This window comes from Crinia signifera, chromosome 4 (assembly GCF_055691185.1).
Source record: "Crinia signifera chromosome 4, ASM5569118v1, whole genome shotgun sequence".
In the NCBI taxonomy this organism is placed as follows: domain Eukaryota; kingdom Metazoa; phylum Chordata; class Amphibia; order Anura; family Myobatrachidae; genus Crinia; species Crinia signifera.
This window is the reverse complement of record NC_139220.1, coordinates 292,377,536-292,399,174: the sequence shown is the minus strand read 5'-3', so window position 1 is coordinate 292,399,174 and position 21,639 is coordinate 292,377,536. Positions and strand designations below refer to the sequence as shown.

At 43.4% G+C, this 21,639-nt stretch overlaps 7 protein-coding genes across 7 annotated transcripts; 4 read left to right on the top strand and 3 right to left on the bottom strand.

Annotated features, from left to right (window-relative positions):
- Nucleotides 1-205: 205 nt before the first annotated feature.
- Nucleotides 206-871, bottom strand: LOC146072765 (histone H1.01-like). The gene has a single exon (XM_083179956.1). The coding sequence runs from the start codon at nucleotides 869-871 to the stop codon at nucleotides 206-208; it is 666 nt and encodes a 221-aa protein (XP_083036082.1).
- A 2,949-nt stretch (nucleotides 872-3,820) lies between these two features.
- Nucleotides 3,821-4,132, top strand: LOC146073204 (histone H4). The gene has a single exon (XM_083180389.1). The coding sequence runs from the start codon at nucleotides 3,821-3,823 to the stop codon at nucleotides 4,130-4,132; it is 312 nt and encodes a 103-aa protein (XP_083036515.1).
- Nucleotides 4,133-5,795: 1,663 nt separating this feature from the next.
- Nucleotides 5,796-6,206, top strand: LOC146072764 (histone H3). Its single transcript, XM_083179955.1, has one exon. The coding sequence runs from the start codon at nucleotides 5,796-5,798 to the stop codon at nucleotides 6,204-6,206; it is 411 nt and encodes a 136-aa protein (XP_083036081.1).
- An 889-nt stretch (nucleotides 6,207-7,095) lies between these two features.
- Nucleotides 7,096-7,488, bottom strand: LOC146073202 (histone H2A type 1). Its single transcript, XM_083180388.1, has one exon. It carries the CDS (start codon nucleotides 7,486-7,488, stop codon nucleotides 7,096-7,098), a length of 393 nt encoding a protein of 130 aa, XP_083036514.1.
- Nucleotides 7,489-9,177: 1,689 nt separating this feature from the next.
- Nucleotides 9,178-9,843, bottom strand: LOC146072763 (histone H1.01-like). Its single transcript, XM_083179954.1, has one exon. It carries the CDS (start codon nucleotides 9,841-9,843, stop codon nucleotides 9,178-9,180), a length of 666 nt encoding a protein of 221 aa, XP_083036080.1.
- Nucleotides 9,844-12,694: 2,851 nt separating this feature from the next.
- On the top strand, nucleotides 12,695-13,006 carry LOC146073201 (histone H4). Its single transcript, XM_083180386.1, has one exon. The coding sequence runs from the start codon at nucleotides 12,695-12,697 to the stop codon at nucleotides 13,004-13,006; it is 312 nt and encodes a 103-aa protein (XP_083036512.1).
- Nucleotides 13,007-14,490: 1,484 nt separating this feature from the next.
- On the top strand, nucleotides 14,491-14,901 carry LOC146072761 (histone H3). Its single transcript, XM_083179953.1, has one exon. It carries the CDS (start codon nucleotides 14,491-14,493, stop codon nucleotides 14,899-14,901), a length of 411 nt encoding a protein of 136 aa, XP_083036079.1.
- Nucleotides 14,902-21,639: the final 6,738 nt, after the last annotated feature.

Sequence of the window (21,639 nt, the reverse complement as noted above, 5' to 3'; positions counted from 1 at the left end):
TCTTTTTATGTTACATTTCCAACTCAGGAAGTGTCCCCCGTGCAAGGCATGCCCATTGAGACTTGCCGATTTTACTATATCTCCGGATAATCGGTTCCTTCACAAAGCACAATGAATAGCCTACAGCTCTGCCGAGAGAGGGTGGGTGGCTCTGAAAAGAGCCTTTGGGGGATAACAAGGGAGCGAGGATGCGGCGGCTCTTCCCTCACTTCTTTGCCGCAGCTTTCTTGGGCTTTGCTGCCTTCTTGGCCGGGCTTTTTGCGGCTTTGGGCTTCGCCGCCTTCTTAGACGGACTCTTGGCAGCTTTGGGCTTTGCCGCCTTCTTGGCCGGACTCTTGGCGGCCGCCTTCTTCGGCTTCACCGCTTTAGGCTTCTTTGGGCTTTTGGCAACAGCCGCTTTTGTGGGTTTCTTCACCTTCTTCGGGCTCTTGGCTGCACTCGGAGCTTTCTTGGGCTTTTTCGGTGATTTGGCCACTTTCTTTGCGGCAGGTTTCTTGGGCTTCAGAGACTTCTGGGCGACCTTCTTGCTCTCCGCCTGCTTCTTATTGAGCTTGAAGGAGCCGGAAGCGCCGGTGCCTTTCACCTGGGTGAGAGTTCCTTTGGTCACCAAGCTTTTCACACCCAGTTTGACGCGGGTGTTGTTCTTCTCCACATCGTAGCCTCCGGCAGCCAGAGCCTTCTTCAGGGCAGCAAGAGAAACCCCACTGCGCTCCTTAGAGGCTGTCACGGCTTTTACGATCAGCTCGGAGACGCTGGGTCCAGAAGACTTGGCGCTTTTCTTAACTCCTCCAGCAGCTTTCTTCGGCTGCCTCTTCTTCTTGGCTGCGCCCTCTGCTGGAGGGACAGCGGCGGCGGGTGCAGTTTCTGCCATTCCAATGAGCTGTTCTGAATAACAAATACAGCAGTAGTAGTAAAAACAAGCGCAACTGTCCCGGGTACTTTATATACACTGCAGCTGTATTGTGATTGGCTGCTAGGAGTTAAGCGTCCTGTGTCTTCATTGGCCGAATAATCAGACGTGTAAAACCTTTCCAAGTCTGAGTGTAAGGGACAAACTGCTCTCACATCTTGTGTTTCCCTAGTGTAGAAAAATAGTCTTTAATAAGGTATGAGATGGACAGAGAACTGCTTCTCAGCACCACACCACTACTTCACGGTTTCCCCTAACCCTGTATGACCGTTGCTAGCCTTGTAGTTGAAAAGCCGAACAGGCACAGTCACTGGCAGCTCACAAGAACCAGGCTGGATCATCCCAGCATGTTCCCAATCTCTCCTTTTGCTTGATAAAATTTGATTAACGTCCAGGTAATCAGCTCTTATTATGTTTTTTTGCTGAGTTTGGAAAAAAAAAAAAAGGATTTATGCAAAACCCCCTCGTGTTCCAAACACTGTTGAATACCAATCAATGTAACATGAAGTCCAATAATGTTACAATCTCGAGTTAAATGCCTACTATCTTTGTGGCACTACTTAGATTAGAGACCTAGGATAAGTGCAAAATACAGGGGTGCCTTATAAATAAGCACCCATGTAAAGAATACAATGGTACCTTATATTAAATTAAGATCAATTCATTCACATCACAAGATCACACCAAGTCTCAAAAAGTGCATTGATATTTTAATCTATCTGCTGTATTCCTATAAAATACATATATTCTTGTCACCCCACCCCCTTATTACAAGAGTAAGATAAGTGCAAATTTAGTAACGTAATTTCAAGCAAGTCAAATTCTGCTAAATTAAATATCTATCTATCTATCTATCTATCTATCTATCTATCTATCTATCTATATATCTATATATATATATCTATATATATATATATATGTATATATATATATATATATATATATATATATATATATATATATATATATATATATATATATATATATATATATATATATATATATACTGTTCCTCTAGATCTGTACCTAATCTGATTGACATTTCCACTGAGAAAACCTTTAAAGTTCATTCTCAGAAACAATGAGGTCTAGCTTGTGGTCTAACTTGATTCTTTGCTAAGATTGTATCCATCAATGTTTCAATAGAATAGCAACAGTTGCATACAACTTTTTATTGTATCCTTTTAGTATCAAATGGTCAAGCACTGCCTGGAGATTTGTTTCTGCTGAATTTCAATTCTAATGCCACTCACAATATGACAACTGATGCTTGCCATATAAATGTATGTTTAATGACTTAATAATTAAATTATAAATAGAAACATATATATATATATATATATATATATATATATATATATATATATATATATATATATATATATATATATATATATATATATATATATATATATATATATATATACATATACATACTACATTCTGTGTATAGTTATTTTTATTTTTATTTTTTTACATTGATGTATTTCAACGTTTCTACCGGTTTAGTAATGGGACCTTAGCACTGATAATACTGGTGGCAAAAGCACGAAGTCAATCATCTCAAAGGCCCCAGTACCAGCGTAAGTATACTAACTTTCTGTACTCCCTCCAATTAACCCTCCCTCTCTGTGGCCTACAACTCCAATCAACCGCACCGTATTTTCAAATTTTGCAGCCTCTCCCTCCCTTACCCTGTCCCAATCCACGCCACCAGCCTAACTCATGTGACAATGGTAACGCTAAATTTGGAGTTTGGGTTGTAAAGATTGTGTTATTTCATAATGACTGGTGTCAATGTTCTGGCGCTGGTCTATCATCCGCTACCTTTGTATACGCAAGAGAACAACTGCCTCCCATTTCAGTCATATGCTAACATCCCATTCGCTGCTAAAAAAAACACAACAAAACTATACATATTTAGAATTGACGGGTACTTAATGGATATGGCATTTTAAGAGCAAAAGAACGGTGGCCCCAAGCTTTGCCATCTGAGACCATGTAGTTCCAAACACTTTTCCACCTGCACTCCTTTTCAAGAGCCATGGGCATGATAATAATCTTTAACACATGGTATACATTTTTCAAATTAACAAGTATGTGTGTGTGTATTTCAGATCAGACACTGAATGAAAGAATGAGAGAGAGAGAGAATGAAAGAGAGATAGAATGAGTGAATGAGAGAGATGGAGAATGAAATAATGAGAGAGAGATAGAGAATGAGAGAGAGAGATAATGAAAGAATGAGAGAGATAATGAGAGAGCAAATGGAAGAATGAGAGAGAGAATGAGAGAGAGAGAGAGAGAATGAGAGAGAGAGAGAATGAGAAAGAGAGAGAATATGAGAGAGGATGAGACTGAGACAGGATATCAGGTAGATATAAGGAGTGAGAAGAGGTTGCCAGGGAGAGCTAAAGGTGAGAGAGGGTACCCGGGAGAGAAAGGAGTAGAAACAGAAGGTGTCAGGGAGAGACATGGATTGAGAAAGAGAGATGGTTTTAGGCAAATAAATGCAATACTAAATACTAATAACGACTAATAACGTGCCATTTAGATTTATTTCATTTTGCTACTGGTTTCTCTCACCGTGCAACTAAGCATTGGACGTGGGGAAAACGAATATCATTAGACACATACAATCTGCTAGTTAATCACTGCATGTATACAGGATGAGTTCCTGTAGAAGAGACCAACATTTGCAGCAGTAGCGTTGGGCTAAAAGTGATATTTGTGTCTCCCCATTTCAGCATGTTCACCCAATGATCCGAATGTGGGAGGGTTAGTGATGACTCCGCCCTCATAGCCATGCAGTTTCCTCCTAGGTCCGCTTTCACAGTATAAGAAAATGCCAATACCGCAGCAACAGCACACACATTTTCTCTTTGTATCTAGCATACATCAGGAAGCATTATGTCTGGCAGAGGCAAAGGTGGTAAGGGGCTTGGGAAAGGAGGCGCCAAGCGCCACAGGAAGGTGTTGCGAGATAACATCCAGGGGATCACCAAGCCTGCCATCCGCCGCCTTGCCCGGCGAGGAGGTGTGAAGCGCATCTCCGGACTTATCTATGAGGAGACCCGTGGGGTTCTGAAGGTCTTCCTGGAGAACGTGATCCGGGACGCCGTCACCTACACTGAGCACGCCAAGAGGAAGACTGTCACCGCTATGGACGTGGTCTATGCTCTCAAGCGCCAGGGCCGCACACTCTATGGATTCGGGGGTTAAACTATTGAGGCGCAATCTAATATCCACACCCACACAAAGGTCCTTCTCAGGGCCACCCATCTATTCTAGAAAAGAGCTAATATCACTACATTGCTGCTCGGGACAGTGTCCCGACTCCACACCGGGGAGTGTGCTTTGTTTGGGGCAGGGTAAATTGGTGACCACAAGTAATTCTGTGTAACGAAACCCAGCTATAGTGGGGTGCATAAAGCGAATAATTCAAGCGTAAACGGGGCGCTGGTATATATTAAGCTCACATAGTTAGAATACTAGGGGGGGATGTGTGGCCGTCTAATGGGAGAACCCTAAGGGAATCTCCACTGTAAAATGACTAAAGGAACCCAGTGCTGGGCGCACACGTCCTTAATCTTTCTATCAAAACAATATTGATTATATTTCGTTGTATCTCAATAGCTGAAAATATCTTTTAAAAACACCGATGAACATTTCAAAATGAACTTCTGTCCAATACAAAGATGACCCACCTTTTAAATAGCCGTAAAACGAATTGGTATTAGGAATGTTCTATTAATATAATGCAATCAGGGAATTAGAAGGTGCAGTCTTTGTTTTGTTATTAATTGATGTCAATCCCAAAGTGTTATTTTGTTGCCGGCTCCTGTATAAGGCATCATGGTGTCACCCAGGCAGAAAACAAGTCGGTAGTAAAGGGTCATATCTAGTAGCTGTGGGAAATGAGGGGAGGCTGATCCAGCTCTCCAGCCTCACGGTGAAGGAACTAGTCAGGCTTGCGCGGAGGGCGCTGCTGTCCACACTGTCACTGTGCTGCTGCCGCTGGACACTAGCTCACCTGGCACTAGCTCTAAGAAATTGCCGTCGCCTGCAGAGCAGACTTGCCAGCGGGGACAAGCCCTGGTAAAACCACGCCGCCAGGCCCTCTGGGGCATTACACTTTGCCAGTCGCTGTAGAGTTATGTTTTATTCATAACTTTTTTGTTTGGTTGCTCCCATCTCTTTGTTCCATGTTCTCTTAAATGACACTATAAAGCCTCCTGTATCTGAAGAGGTATCTACTATACTCTAGGATACTGAAAACGAAAATTTAGACTCCGAATAGAGATAAAATAGCTCTTCATTTTGCCCGACATATTGGCCATCATAACATTACACAATAGACCTAATCACGTCGAAATACATGAAACTTGTATAGTTGCAGATGTGATCCTGTAAAGACGATGTAGACGTATGAACGGGAGATCTAGAAGTAAACTGACTGTTTGATTCCCTGCTCACCCTAGCTGAAAAGAAAGATATATATATATATATATATATATATATATATATATATATATATATATATATATATATATATATATATATATATCAGGCTAATGTGGTTTGTTCTATCTATCTATCTATCTATCTATCTATCTATCTATCTATCTATCTATCTATCTATCTATCTATCTATCTATCTATCTATCCGTATTCTGATAATTTCATCCTATAACGTGGCACATTGTAAGATGAAAATGGCGGGATATTTGAAAATTCCAAACGGTTATAGTAAACCAATCGGTGGACGAGACATATCTTCCAATCAGTGTGCAGCACTCTGTATAAATGGGAGTGTAAAACGAGTCTTACAGACACTTTTCCAGTCTAATTGTGCAGCAGCATCAGAGTTTCTTTGTTGTGAAACATGGCCAGGACCAAGCAGACAGCGCGTAAGTCCACTGGCGGGAAAGCTCCCCGCAAACAGCTTGCAACCAAGGCTGCCCGGAAGAGCGCCCCAGCTACCGGCGGCGTGAAGAAGCCTCATCGTTACAGGCCAGGTACTGTTGCCCTCCGAGAGATCCGTCGCTACCAGAAATCCACAGAGCTGCTGATCCGCAAGTTGCCCTTCCAGCGCCTGGTGCGTGAGATCGCCCAGGACTTCAAGACCGACCTGCGCTTCCAGAGCTCTGCCGTCATGGCCCTGCAAGAGGCCAGCGAGGCTTACCTGGTGGGGCTCTTCGAGGACACCAACCTGTGCGCTATCCACGCCAAGAGGGTGACCATCATGCCCAAAGACATCCAGCTGGCCCGCAGGATCCGAGGGGAGAGGGCATAGATGCTCAGCACTCGTGTACAGAGAACACCACAAAGGCTCTTTTCAGAGCCACCAAATCGTTCTAAACGAGCTAAAGCATAAACGACGTATTAATGTCCGAGCAACAGGATGCTGGTGAATTCTCCGCTCTGCTCCTCACCTAGTATAGCTTCAAGTAACTACTCACATTTGTTCGGTTGACCCTTATTTTGGGATGAGTAAGACCCCAATTCATCAAAGGATCGTTATGTATCCCTATAGATTGTAAGCTTGCAGCATTGCCCTCCTACCTCCAAGTTTGTCTGTTGTTACCCAGTTTGTCTTATCACTGTCTACTATTGTAAAGCGCAACGGAATCTGCTGCGCTATATAAGAAACTGTAAATAAATACATGTATCAGAAATATGTCTATTTCAGGGACTAGTTCATTGTGGGAACATTGTTCTTACGACATTTCCATATAAAGTGGTTTCTCTTTCAGCATATAGGTCTGCTATTGAGCCGAGCGCACTAAAACACTTGCTCGCACACACAGCCGAGCTTCGCTAGGAAGGACCAGCTTATTAGTGTAAAGAGAGGGTGCAAAGTGGACTTGCAGCGCTCAGCTTTGCACTCCTCTAGGGAGCTCATTTGCAGTGTACAGAGGGAGCATCTATTTAGACCAGCGCTCCCAAAGTGTGAGAAGTTGGACTTTGACAGTTCAGGCTACTAGTACATGTGTACAATGCTGCTGAACGATCGTGTGCATGAATGGAATGTGATCATAAGAGCGCTGCTTAGCCAGATAACGCTACAATAGAAACAGTGGTAGTATCCACAGCTCTCATGGGAAGACGTGGGTGGCTCTGAGAAGAGCCTTTGTGGTGTTTCAGGGACAAGGGATCTGTGGTGGGAGACAGTTGCCAGCACATTACTTGCTCTTGGCCGGTTTGTGGCTCTCGGTCTTCTTGGGCAGCAGCACGGCCTGGATATTGGGCAGTACACCTCCTTGGGCGATGGTCACTCCACCCAACAGCTTGTTAAGCTCTTCATCGTTGCGTACAGCCAGCTGCAGGTGGCGGGGGATAATGCGGGTCTTCTTGTTGTCGCGGGCAGCGTTACCGGCAAGCTCCAGAATCTCAGCCGTCAGATACTCCAGCACCGCGGCCAGATAGACCGGGGCACCGGCACCCACACGCTCCGCATAGTTTCCCTTCCTCAGCAGACGGTGAACGCGACCAACTGGAAATTGGAGACCGGCCCGAGATGAGCGAGTCTTGGCCTTAGCCCGGGTCTTGCCGCCTTGTTTCCCTCTGCCAGACATGCTGCTAAGATCTTCAGTGGACAAGTTTAAACGAAAAGGAAACAGAGCGAACTCTAAATACTGTGCACACGAGACAGCGCCTCCTCTTATATACACACTCATTAGGGTCCAGTTCTTGCTCTGTGATTGGTCTGTGCTGGAACCTGATCTGCATTGGTGACTGTGAAACTAGACCAATCTGCAAATGGCGGGCGGGGTTTCGCCTACATCTCTTCTAGCCAATAGTGTTACCAGCAGCGGGGAAGACTCGTTTGCATAAGCTGCCTATAAATAGAGCCGCTCTCTCCAGACACAGGACAGAATTTTCTATCTGCTCTGAGAGGCGATTATTTACCATGCCTGATCCAGCCAAGTCTGCTCCGGCGCCCAAGAAAGGCTCTAAAAAAGCCGTGACCAAGACCCAGAAGAAAGATGGGAAGAAGCGCAGAAAGACCAGGAAGGAGAGTTACGCCATTTATGTGTACAAGGTGCTGAAGCAGGTGCACCCTGACACCGGCATCTCCTCCAAGGCTATGGGCATCATGAACTCCTTCGTTAATGATATCTTTGAGCGCATTGCTGGGGAAGCTTCCCGCCTGGCTCACTACAACAAGCGATCCACCATCACCTCCAGGGAGATCCAGACCGCCGTACGCCTGCTGCTGCCAGGAGAGCTGGCCAAGCACGCCGTGTCCGAGGGCACCAAGGCCGTCACCAAGTACACCAGCGCCAAGTAATTTCCCCTTCCACCCGCACCAACACAAAGGCTCTTCTAAGAGCCACCCACCTCCTCTCTAATCGAGCTGTAACTGTTTTTAATATGTCCTGACTGCTGCGAGTTTAGGGCTATATATAGATATGGTCTGGATCCTGATTGTTTGTCTTTATCTATATATTTTGCTCCTTATGCCGGGATGTGTACAATGCAGTCAGATATAAAGTTACTAGCTGCTCTGAAAATCCCTTTAGCTATCGTGTATCTATTAATGTATCCACTGTATCACGAAGAAGCATTTCTATTCTGCTTCTCCGCGTTATAGGTTTCCTTTTGCAGGGCTTGTAAATCTAGTACCAAATGTAGGACAGGATCATTATGTCCCTTATATCACGGATGTGCCTGATGCTTAAAACAAGCAATCCTTAGAGCTGGGATATTTCCCTTGCAGTTGCTGCATACCTAGAAAATGAGGTTGGATAAAAATGTTGCAAAGTCATTACATTGTAGCATTTGGTTACTTTAACATCACATCCGGATCTCAGATGAACACATTTGGTAAAGGATCGACGTTTTCCTAGATATGTGTTCCATCTCACTGTTCATGCAATACAGGGATGCCATCTCCAGTATTACCGCAGCTCTATTCTACTAGGACATCGGGTTCCGTTACGCTGAATTAATGTATAGGTAGTCACAGAAACCCTGCTTCTTAGGCTCCCAGTTCCCTACAGTAACACACATACACAATGAGAAGCAGTGTCCCGGATGGGTCATTACTTTATCACGCTCTTTTTATGTTACATTTCCAACTCAGGAAGTGTCCCCCGTGCAAGGCATGCCCATTGAGACTTGCCGATTTTACTATATCTCCGGATAATCGGTTCCTTCACAAAGCACAATGAATAGCCTACAGCTCTGCCGAGAGAGGGTGGGTGGCTCTGAAAAGAGCCTTTGGGGGATAACAAGGGAGCGAGGATGCGGCGGCTCTTCCCTCACTTCTTTGCCGCAGCTTTCTTGGGCTTTGCTGCCTTCTTGGCCGGGCTTTTTGCGGCTTTGGGCTTCGCCGCCTTCTTAGACGGACTCTTGGCAGCTTTGGGCTTTGCCGCCTTCTTGGCCGGACTCTTGGCGGCCGCCTTCTTCGGCTTCACCGCTTTAGGCTTCTTTGGGCTTTTGGCAACAGCCGCTTTTGTGGGTTTCTTCACCTTCTTCGGGCTCTTGGCTGCACTCGGAGCTTTCTTGGGCTTTTTCGGTGATTTGGCCACTTTCTTTGCGGCAGGTTTCTTGGGCTTCAGAGACTTCTGGGCGACCTTCTTGCTCTCCGCCTGCTTCTTATTGAGCTTGAAGGAGCCGGAAGCGCCGGTGCCTTTCACCTGGGTGAGAGTTCCTTTGGTCACCAAGCTTTTCACACCCAGTTTGACGCGGGTGTTGTTCTTCTCCACATCGTAGCCTCCGGCAGCCAGAGCCTTCTTCAGGGCAGCAAGAGAAACCCCACTGCGCTCCTTAGAGGCTGTCACGGCTTTTACGATCAGCTCGGAGACGCTGGGTCCAGAAGACTTGGCGCTTTTCTTAACTCCTCCAGCAGCTTTCTTCGGCTGCCTCTTCTTCTTGGCTGCGCCCTCTGCTGGAGGGACAGCGGCGGCGGGTGCAGTTTCTGCCATTCCAATGAGCTGTTCTGAATAACAAATACAGCAGTAGTAGTAAAAACAAGCGCAACTGTCCCGGGTACTTTATATACACTGCAGCTGTATTGTGATTGGCTGCTAGGAGTTAAGCGTCCTGTGTCTTCATTGGCCGAATAATCAGACGTGTAAAACCTTTCCAAGTCTGAGTGTAAGGGACAAACTGCTCTCACATCTTGTGTTTCCCTAGTGTAGAAAAATAGTCTTTAATAAGGTATGAGATGGACAGAGAACTGCTTCTCAGCACCACACCACTACTTCACGGTTTCCCCTAACCCTGTATGACCGTTGCTAGCCTTGTAGTTGAAAAGCCGAACAGGCACAGTCACTGGCAGCTCACAAGAACCAGGCTGGATCATCCCAGCATGTTCCCAATCTCTCCTTTTGCTTGATAAAATTTGATTAACGTCCAGGTAATCAGCTCTTATTATGTTTTTTTGCTGAGTTTGGAAAAAAAAAAAAAAGGATTTATGCAAAACCCCCTCGTGTTCCAAACACTGTTGAATACCAATCAATGTAACATGAAGTCCAATAATGTTACAATCTCGAGTTAAATGCCTACTGTCTTTGTGGCACTACTTAGATTAGAGACCTAGGATAAGTGCAAAATACAGGGGTGCCTTATAAATAAGCACCCATGTAAAGAATACAATGGTACCTTATATTAAATTAAGATCAATTCATTCACATCACAAGATCACACCAAGTCTCAAAAAGTGCATTGATATTTTAATCTATCTGCTGTATTCCTATAAAATACATATATTCTTGTCACCCCACCCCCTTATTACAAGAGTAAGATAAGTGCAAATTTAGTAACGTAATTTCAAGCAAGTCAAATTCTGCTAAATTAAATATCTATCTATCTATCTATATATCTATATATCTATATATATATATATATATATATATATATATATATATATATATATATATATATATATATATATATATATATATCTATATATATACTGTTCCTCTAGATCTGTACCTAATCTGATTGACATTTCCACTGAGAAAACCTTTAAAGTTCATTCTCAGAAACAATGAGGTCTAGCTTGTGGTCTAACTTGATTCTTTGCTAAGATTGTATCCATCAATGTTTCAATAGAATAGCAACAGTTGCATACAACTTTTTATTGTATCCTTTTAGTATCAAATGGTCAAGCACTGCCTGGAGATTTGTTTCTGCTGAATTTCAATTCTAATGCCACTCACAATATGACAACTGATGCTTGCCATATAAATGTATGTTTAATGACTTAATAATTAAATTATAAATAGAAACATATATATATATATATATATATATATATATATATATATATATATATATATATATACATACATACTACATTCTGTGTATAGTTATTTTTATTTTTATTTTTTTACATTGATGTATTTCAACGTTTCTACCGGTTTAGTAATGGGACCTTAGCACTGATAATACTGGTGGCAAAAGCACGAAGTCAATCATCTCAAAGGCCCCAGTACCAGCGTAAGTATACTAACTTTCTGTACTCCCTCCAATTAACCCTCCCTCTCTGTGGCCTACAACTCCAATCAACCGCACCGTATTTTCAAATTTTGCAGCCTCTCCCTCCCTTACCCTGTCCCAATCCACGCCACCAGCCTAACTCATGTGACAATAGTAACGCTAAATTTGGAGTTTGGGTTGTAAAGATTGTGTTATTTCATAATGACTGGTGTCAATGTTCTGGCGCTGGTCTATCATCCGCTACCTTTGTATACGCAAGAGAACAACTGCCTCCCATTTCAGTCATATGCTAACATCCCATTCGCTGCTAAAAAAAAACACAACAAAACTATACATATTTAGAATTGACGGGTACTTAATGGATATGGCATTTTAAGAGCAAAAGAACGGTGGCCCCAAGCTTTGCCATCTGAGACCATGTAGTTCCAAACACTTTTCCACCTGCACTCCTTTTCAAGAGCCATGGGCATGATAATAATCTTTAACACATGGTATACATTTTTCAAATTAACAAGTATGTGTGTGTGTATTTCAGATCAGACACTGAATGAAAGAATGAGAGAGAGAGAGAATGAAAGAGAGATAGAATGAGTGAATGAGAGAGATGGAGAATGAAATAATGAGAGAGAGATAGAGAATGAGAGAGAGATAATGAAAGAATGAGAGAGATAATGAGAGAGCAAATGGAAGAATGAGAGAGAGAATGAGAGAGAGAGAGAATGAGAGAGAGAGAGAATGAGAAAGAGAGAGAATGAGAGAGAGAATGAGAGAGGATGAGACTGAGACAGGATATCAGGTAGATATAAGGAGTGAGAAGAGGTTGCCAGGGAGAGCTAAAGGTGAGAGAGGGTACCCGGGAGAGAAAGGAGTAGAAACAGAAGGTGTCAGGGAGAGACATGGATTGAGAAAGAGAGATGGTTTTAGGCAAATAAATGCAATACTAAATACTAATAACGACTAATAACGTGCCATTTAGATTTATTTCATTTTGCTACTGGTTTCTCTCACCGTGCAACTAAGCATTGGACGTGGGGAAAACGAATATCATTAGACACATACAATCTGCTAGTTAATCACTGCATGTATACAGGATGAGTTCCTGTAGAAGAGACCAACATTTGCAGCAGTAGCGTTGGGCTAAAAGTGATATTTGTGTCTCCCCATTTCAGCATGTTCACCCAATGATCCGAATGTGGGAGGGTTAGTGATGACTCCGCCCTCATAGCCATGCAGTTTCCTCCTAGGTCCGCTTTCACAGTATAAGAAAATGCCAATACCGCAGCAACAGCACACACATTTTCTCTTTGTATCTAGCATACATCAGGAAGCATTATGTCTGGCAGAGGCAAAGGTGGTAAGGGGCTTGGGAAAGGAGGCGCCAAGCGCCACAGGAAGGTGTTGCGAGATAACATCCAGGGGATCACCAAGCCTGCCATCCGCCGCCTTGCCCGGCGAGGAGGTGTGAAGCGCATCTCCGGACTTATCTATGAGGAGACCCGTGGGGTTCTGAAGGTCTTCCTGGAGAACGTGATCCGGGACGCCGTCACCTACACTGAGCACGCCAAGAGGAAGACTGTCACCGCTATGGACGTGGTCTATGCTCTCAAGCGCCAGGGCCGCACACTCTATGGATTCGGGGGTTAAACTATTGAGGCGCAATCTAATATCCACACCCACACAAAGGTCCTTCTCAGGGCCACCCATCTATTCTAGAAAAGAGCTAATATCACTACATTGCTGCTCGGGACAGTGTCCCGACTCCACACCGGGGAGTGTGCTTTGTTTGGGGCAGGGTAAATTGGTGACCACAAGTAATTCTGTGTAACGAAACCCAGCTATAGTGGGGTGCATAAAGCGAATAATTCAAGCGTAAACGGGGCGCTGGTATATATTAAGCTCACATAGTTAGAATACTAGGGGGGGATGTGTGGCCGTCTAATGGGAGAACCCTAAGGGAATCTCCACTGTAAAATGACTAAAGGAACCCAGTGCTGGGCGCAAACACGTCCTTAATCTTTCTATCAAAACAATATTGATTATATTTCGTTGTATCTCAATAGCTGAAAATATCTTTTAAAAACACCGATGAACATTTCAAAATGAACTTCTGTCCAATACAAAGATGACTCACCTTTTAAATAGCCGTAAAACGAATTGGTATTAGGAATGTTCTATTAATATAATGCAATCAGGGAATTAGAAGGTCCAATAGTGCAGGCTTTGTTTTGTTATTAATTGATGTCAATCCCAAAGTGTTATTTTGTTGCCGGCTCCTGTATAAGGCATCATGGTGTCACCCAGGCAGAAAACAAGTCGGTAGTAAAGGGTCATATCTAGTAGCTGTGGGAAATGAGGGGAGGCTGATCCAGCTCTCCAGCCTCACGGTGAAGGAACTAGTCAGGCTTGCGCGGAGGGCGCTGCTGTCCACACTGTCACTGTGCTGCTGCCGCTGGACACTAGCTCACCTGGCACTAGCTCTAAGAAATTGCCGTCGCCTTCAGAGCAGACTTGCCAGCAGGGACAAGCCCTGGTAAAACCACGCCGCCAGGCCCTCTGGGGCATTACACTTTGCCAGTCGCTGTAGAGTTGTTTTATTCATAACTTTTTTGTTTGGTTGCTCCCATCTCTTTGTTCCATGTTCTCTTAAAAGACACTATAAAGCCTCCTATATCTGAAGAGGTATCTACTATACTCTATGATACTGAAAACTAAAATTTAGACTCCTAATAGAGATACAATAGCTCTTCATTTTGCCCGACATATTGGTCATCATAACATCTATCTATCTATCTATCTATCTATCTATCTATCTATCTATCTATCTATCTATCTATCTATCTATCTATCTATCTATCTATCTATCTATCTATCTATCTATCTATCTATCTATCTATCTATCTATCTCTATCCGTATTCTGATCATTTCATCCTATAACGTGGCACATTTAAGATGAAAATGGCGGGATATTTGAAAATTCCAAACGGTTATAGTAAACCAATCTGTGGACGAGACATATCTTCCAATCAGTGTGCAGCACTCTGTATAAATGGGAGTGTAAGACGAGTCTTACAGACACTTTTCCAGTCTAATTGTGCAGCAGCATCGGAGTTTTTTTTTGTTGTGAAACATGGCCAGGACCAAGCAGACAGCGCGTAAGTCCACTGGCGGGAAAGCTCCCCGCAAACAGCTTGCAACCAAGGCTGCCCGGAAGAGCGCCCCAGCTACCGGCGGCGTGAAGAAGCCTCATCGCTACAGGCCAGGTACTGTTGCCCTCCGAGAGATCCGTCGCTACCAGAAATCCACAGAGCTGCTGATCCGCAAGCTGCCCTTCCAGCGCCTGGTGCGTGAGATCGCCCAGGACTTCAAGACCGACCTGCGCTTCCAGAGCTCTGCCGTCATGGCCCTGCAAGAGGCCAGCGAGGCTTACCTGGTGGGGCTCTTCGAGGACACCAACCTGTGCGCTATCCACGCCAAGAGGGTGACCATCATGCCCAAAGACATCCAGCTGGCCCGCAGGATCCGAGGGGAGAGGGCATAGATGGTCAGCACTCGTGTACAGAGAACGCCACAAAGGCTCTTTTCAGAGCCACCAAATCGTTCTAAACGAGCTAAAGCATAAACGACGTATTAATGTCCGAGCAACAGGATGCTGGTGAATTCTCCGCTCTGCTCCTCACCTAGAATAGCTTCAAGTAACTACTCACATTTGTTCGTTTGACCCTTATTTTGGGATGAGTAAGACCCAAATTCATCAAAGGATCGTTATGTATCAGAAATACGTCTATATTTCAGGGACTAGTTCATTGTGGGAACATTCTGTTCTTACGACATTTCCATATAAAGTGGTTTCTCTTTTAGCATATAGGTCTGCTGATGAGCCCAGCGCACAGTACAAATAAAGTGTCCATTTAATATGACCCTCATGTATTTTACCTTGTCCAACACTGGATTGGGCATGGAATATGCTGGCAAAGTGGGGACATACACTATATTATGATTTACTATTTTGAAAAAGTAGTTGCGGTTTTTCAAGGGATAATGAGTCTTGAGCAACAAATTTGACACCTAAGAGCAACAGAGGGGAGTCGATTGCAAATGACCCACATGTATTTTGTCTTTTTTTTAGCATGAAATATGCTGGCATATTGGTGTAATGGTTAGCATTACTGCCTCACAGCGCTGGGGCTTTGAGTTTGATTCCCACCATGGTTCTTAAGGTGCCCACACACTAGAAAGATCTGAGCATAAATTAGTCTTGAAATCTTTTGTCCATCCGGGACAAAATATTTGAGGTAAGAGCACATGTTCTCCAAAGATTTCTTTTGAGATCCCATGTGCGTACCTAGGGATATTTTGATAAATCTCATGATCTTTCATGCAGCATCTAAGATCAGAAGATTTAGCTAAAGATCCACAGAAGAGCGCAACCAATTGATGTTGGGTGATTTATTGGTAAAATCAGACGTTTTTTCGGCCGTTCAGATATAAATCGTTCTAGAGTGGGCACCTTAACTGTACAGAGTTTGTTTTTTCACCCCGCGATTATGTGGATTTCCTCCTGGTGCTCCAGTGTCCTCCCACAAACCAAAAAAATATACTGGTAGGTGTCCTCTTTTGATAGTAGGTGTCAAATTTGTTGCTCAAGACCCATTTATCCTTGCAAAACTGCAGTGACTAATTCTAAATAGTAAATCATAGCATGGTGTATCTGCAGGGCCGGCGCCACCACTAGGCAAATCTAGGCATTTGCCTAGGGCGCCGGCCACTGGAGGGCGGCATTCCCCCCCCCCTGCCGCGGGGGTACCTGTCCTGCGGCTGTGTATATAAAGCTTGTGGCGGCGGCAGCGGGGGGTCCCTGCAGTCAAGAAATAACAAGCGCTATCCGCCTGGCTACGCGGAAGCGCTTCTGTTGTGGAAACACTGGCCACACGCTGATTGGCTGAGATTCAGCCAATCAGCGTGTGCCGTGCGGCCAGGTGGAGAGCGCTCGTTATTTCTTGACTGCAGGGACCCCCTGCTGCCGCCGCAAGCTTTATATACACAGCCGCAGGACAGGTACACCCCCCCCCCCCCGGCACCGGGTCGCCCCCACCCCGTCTCGCCTGGGGCGCTCCGGTGCCTTGCAACGGCCCTGTGTATCTGCCCACTTTGCCAACATATGTCATGCCCAAACCAGTTTTGGGCAAGGCACAATACATATGGGTAATTTGCAATTGACACCCCTCTTTTGATTTTACTTGTCAAATGTGTTGCCCAAGATTCGTTATCCCTCGCAAAACAGCAGCTACTTAATTAAAATGATAAATTATATTTTGTGCCCACTGCCAGCGTACTTTATACCCAAACTAGTGTTGGGCAATGCAATATTGCGTTATATGCAAATGGCCCCCCTATGTTTATTTCCGGTGTTAAATTTGTTTCCCAAGACTCGTTACCCCTTGCAAAAGGTATACGGTCGGTTGATTGACCATAAGATGGTCGACAGTCATTAGGTCGACACCATTGGATATACACACAGGAAGGTCACCAGGGGTCTAGTTCGACATGGTTGAAGGTCGACATGGGTCTAGTTCGAAACATGCATTAGGTTGACATGGGTTAGGTAAACATGGTTTTTTTTCAGTTTTTTGAGCCGACATGTGCCAACAGGCAATATTTTATGCCCTACCATCCACTAGGGCGCGGTGGGAGAATAAAATAGTGTGCCGAGCCTGAAGCATGGCAAGTGCAGCGGTGCACCTAAAACATTGTCCATGTCGACTGTGTCGACATTCGGGTCAAAAACCAGTGAAAAACCCATGTTGACCTTTTGACTATCGACCTAACGCATGTGTCGACCTAGACCCATGTCTACCTTGTCCCATGTTGACCTAGACTCATGTCGACCTTCACCCATATCGACCTAGACTCTTGTCGACCGTCCTGTGTGTCGACCCAATGGTGTCGACCTAATGACTGTCATCCATCTTATGATCAACCAAATGATCCCAACCTTTGCAAAACTACAACTACTTATTCAAAATAGTAAATCATAATATAGTGTATATGCCCACTTTGCCAGCATATCCCATGCCCAATCCAATGATGGACAAGACAAAATAGATGTGGATCATATGCACTTGACCCCTTTTGTTGAATTCAGGTGTCAAATTTGTTGCCCAAGACTTGTTATCCCTTGCAAGACTGCATCTTCTTGAAAAGGGTAAAGTATAGTGTTAAGGTGCCCAATTTGCCAGTGTTTTTCATGCCCTATTTACTATTGTAAAGCGCAACGGAATCTGCTGCGCTATATAAGAAACTGTAAACAAATAAATAAATAAATGCCCAAGAAGAAGATGCAGTTTTGCAAAGGTTAACAAGGCTTGGGCAGCAAATGTGACACTTGAATTCAACATATTTCAGGGGTCAATTGCATATTTGCTGCCCAAGCCTTGTCAATCCTGGCAAAAAGGCAGCTAATAATTAAAAATGGTTTTAAGTTACATTACTATTTGTATTAGTCATATTGGTAAATTTGTACAGCTTATACATTGGAGAACAGTGACATCTAGTGGATGAACAAAGACATTTATTGGAGTACCATTATATGTTCAGTCAAGGAATTGCAACATCAAATTGATACATACTTGATACACAATAACAAATCGTAACCAGACAAGTATCCGGTGAAGTTCATTACACTATACTTTGATCTCTGGATATTTATGGTATGGATCATTAGGTTGACAGTGTCTAGGTCGACAGTTAAAAGTTTGACACATGAAAAAGGTTGACAAGCATTAGGTCGACATTGTCAAAAGGTCGAGATGTGCACTATTAGAATCTAACTCTATGCCCACTTGGATGGTAAAAAAGTTAAAAAAACGTTTTCCATGTCGACATTTTGCTTTTGTCAACATTTTCACCATGTTGACCTTTTTTATGTGTCAAGCTATTGACTGTCAACTTAATGACTGCATACCGGAAATTATGAGACTAAAACAGTACTGCCACTTTATTTAGTGAGAAGAGTGCACTGCCTATAAAAACATTTCAAAATACTGTCACTGAAGGACACAGTGATATATAATAATTTAGGGTACTTATGTTAGTTGGGCGCCCACTATAGTTAGTATGCTCATACCCCCACTATCCATGTCAGCATGGAGTTGATTGTATATACAGTGGCGAGCGCAGTGAGCCACTGAGCCCGAAGCATGGCGAATGTAGAGACCCCCGCAATACCTCTACATCAATGGAGAAATACCTGGGACCCCCAGCCACGCCAAACTCCTGCTGTCAAAAGCCGACACCAGACATAGACTCTGGATTGGAGGACACCTCTGACAACTCAGTAAGCTCAGTATATGAGAAAGTAGGTGTACCTAAGGCTATACAACACACCATGGCCCCTCAGCTGTCTCTGAAATCACAGCACAGATTAATTGTCTTGCTGACCGCGTTACATCAGCGGATTACCATATTGGAACTAACACTGATAACATTACTGCCTTACAAAACACAGTACAAAAACTGGAGCTTGAACAGCTTAGAAAATAGCGAAAATAGGGGCAGATGTATTAAGCTTTAACAAGAGATAAGGAGAGATAAACATCCAGCCAATCACCTGCTAACTGCCATGTTACAGGCTGTGTTTGAAAAAAGTCAGTAAGGAGCTGATTGGCTGGACGTTTATCTCTCCTTATCACACTTGCATTTATCACTTGTTAAGGCTTAATACATCTGCCCCATAGGGCTAGACGCAAAAGAATCTAAGGATTACTGGCATTTCTGAAAATATCAAAGGACCCTATTTAGAATCCTTTGTTCGAAATACGCTCCCCAAACTCCTCCATATAGAAGCACTGTGCACATACATTGTCATTGAATGGGTGCGTAGTATAGGGGTGTATAAACCTCAATCCCAGACAAAGCCACGTACTGTGATATTTAAAGTGTTAAACTTTTTACACAAACAAACGATCTTGGCAGCTTCGAGGAAAATAAACCCAGTTGTGTGGGAAGGTTCTAACATCAGAATTTTTCAGGACTCTTCCTTAGAGGTCTCAAAAAATAGGAGATCATTTACAACTGTATGTTCCAATCTTGTCAAGGCCAATAGAAAATTCCACATGGTGTTCCGAGCCCGGGTTAAAAATTTCTCCAGTTCAGAATGCAGAGATTTTCTAATGGCAAAAGAAGCCGAAGATTTCTTAAAAGGAGAATATGTGAACCAAGATCAGGGAGATATCACAGACGTTCCTATTGGATGATTTATAACTCAGTAGCAATCCAGGATTCAGCAGCTCTTCTACTAGAGCAAAATTGTACTTTTTTTTCTCCTTTTTTTTCTGGAATCATAATGTAAATCTATGGTGAAATAATTGTTTATGTAACAAATGTATTATATACACGTCTAAAAAAAGTTTAAATTACCTTTACTTACTAGTTATATTACCCACAAATATATATGTCCGACTGTCGCACTCAGGAAATTATTTCATTAGATCATAGCCGAACGGTCACCTAGGGTTAGGCCGATAACTGAATTTTCATATAGTTTAGCTGTTTCCCCTACTGTACTGCAAAGTAAAGGTGACCTGCACAGTAGGGTAACTTAGGAAGTCCTAGCATTATAATCATTTAGCTGTTTTCCATGTTTTTCCCCATCCCTTCAATATATGTGATCTTTCCTTGTGTTCTTCCCATTTTGTTTTCCTGCCCCTCCCTCTTTCTGGTGGTAACCACACGGAGGTATACATTATACCTGAAACCAAATGACAATTAAAATTAGCTCACTTAAAATTAGTGCCCCAATCACTGTCTTAGAAGTCACCTAGGCAATTGGGAAACCTCAGTTAGCAAAAGCCCCAGGTACAGACGGCTACTCAAATGAGTTTTATAAATTGATGGCCCCACATATAGCAGCCCCACTTACAGCTTGCTAAACAAAAATCCATTCCCACCCATTTCACTGATGCTATTATCAAGGTTCTACCAAAAGCAGTTTGAAATTTAAACTTACCTGGATCATATGAAATGTAAACTTACCTGGCCAATAACGGGATTTATTACCTGTGCACTGAATCTATTTTGTGTTTTGCTGTGACTAGCTGCTGCACTGTAACAGACGACTGATTCCGTTTGGTGTTGCAAGATAAAGACGCTGGTTTTTAATGCTGCGCTTTGTCACTGAAATTCTACACGTATTTTGCAAAATATATTGGATTTTATCGTAAAGAAATTGATGTATTCATTGACTTTCATGAACAATATTTATATGTGCACGATGTGGTTATATAAAAAAAAAAAAGGAGAATTGACCTTTTCAATAAACTGTCCAGCCTATTCGGCTATAATAGTTAATTCCCTCAAGGTTAGCTCCAATATGTGTCTTAAAAACTTAATGGAAAACACGTTTCAAAGAAGTATATGCTTGAAAGAATATATAAATACAAATAAACAAGCAAAAAATGTGTTTCCAAAAAAATTGCACAGTGTGTACACTTAAATTGGATGGTGTGTACACGTAATTTCTCATATGATATGATCCTTTGGCCGCACTAATTTAAAACAATGGGCGAGATTCACCAATAATCCCCGGTGCACATCGCCAGCATTCACATAGGTAATAATCGCATAAGCAGTAACATATGCGATTATTAACGCAAAAGCGATGCCCAACGATGTGCACCGGGTCCCCACCCTCCCTGCCGGAACCCTTACACAGCTGTAAGGGCTTTGAATCCTCCTCCCTGCACTCAGAAGTGGTGCAGGCAGGAGGAAATCACTGGTCCGGGCAGCACAGCAGGAGGCTGCCCAGACACAGGTGAGGGGGGTGCGGCGCAGATTGGCGGAGGGCGCGCAGGGCGGCGGGGGACGTGATGGGAAGCCCATAGGCTTCCATGGGGTTACACCAAATAGGAACTGGTGTAACCCCCCGCAGCGAAGCCCCAGCAATGGAGCTTTGCTGCATATGAAAATGCGGTAAAAACCCAGAAAACAGGGTTTTTACGGCATTTTTAGCTTGCTGAATCTCGCCCATTAAAACAATTTGGCTTCCCAACAGCATTTATTTCAATTATACAAACTTTATATGCTGCCCCTTATTCATGTATAGCATGTAATAGCCTATTATCTACCCCTTTTAAACTCAAAAGAGGAACCAGACAGGGGTGTCCTCTATTACCCCTATTGTTTCTGATAGCCATCGAGCCTTTTGCAATAGCAGTCCGCTCATCCCCTCCAATAAAAGGAATATAAATCAACTCAGAAGAATTAAAAATCGCTTTATTTG

Coding starts and splice junctions, on each gene's coding strand:
- LOC146072765 (XM_083179956.1), bottom strand. CDS start 871: ATGGCAGAAACTGCACCCGCCGCCGCTGTCCCTCCAGCAGAGGGCGCA.
- LOC146073204 (XM_083180389.1), top strand. CDS start 3,821: ATGTCTGGCAGAGGCAAAGGTGGTAAGGGGCTTGGGAAAGGAGGCGCC.
- LOC146072764 (XM_083179955.1), top strand. CDS start 5,796: ATGGCCAGGACCAAGCAGACAGCGCGTAAGTCCACTGGCGGGAAAGCT.
- LOC146073202 (XM_083180388.1), bottom strand. CDS start 7,488: ATGTCTGGCAGAGGGAAACAAGGCGGCAAGACCCGGGCTAAGGCCAAG.
- LOC146072763 (XM_083179954.1), bottom strand. CDS start 9,843: ATGGCAGAAACTGCACCCGCCGCCGCTGTCCCTCCAGCAGAGGGCGCA.
- LOC146073201 (XM_083180386.1), top strand. CDS start 12,695: ATGTCTGGCAGAGGCAAAGGTGGTAAGGGGCTTGGGAAAGGAGGCGCC.
- LOC146072761 (XM_083179953.1), top strand. CDS start 14,491: ATGGCCAGGACCAAGCAGACAGCGCGTAAGTCCACTGGCGGGAAAGCT.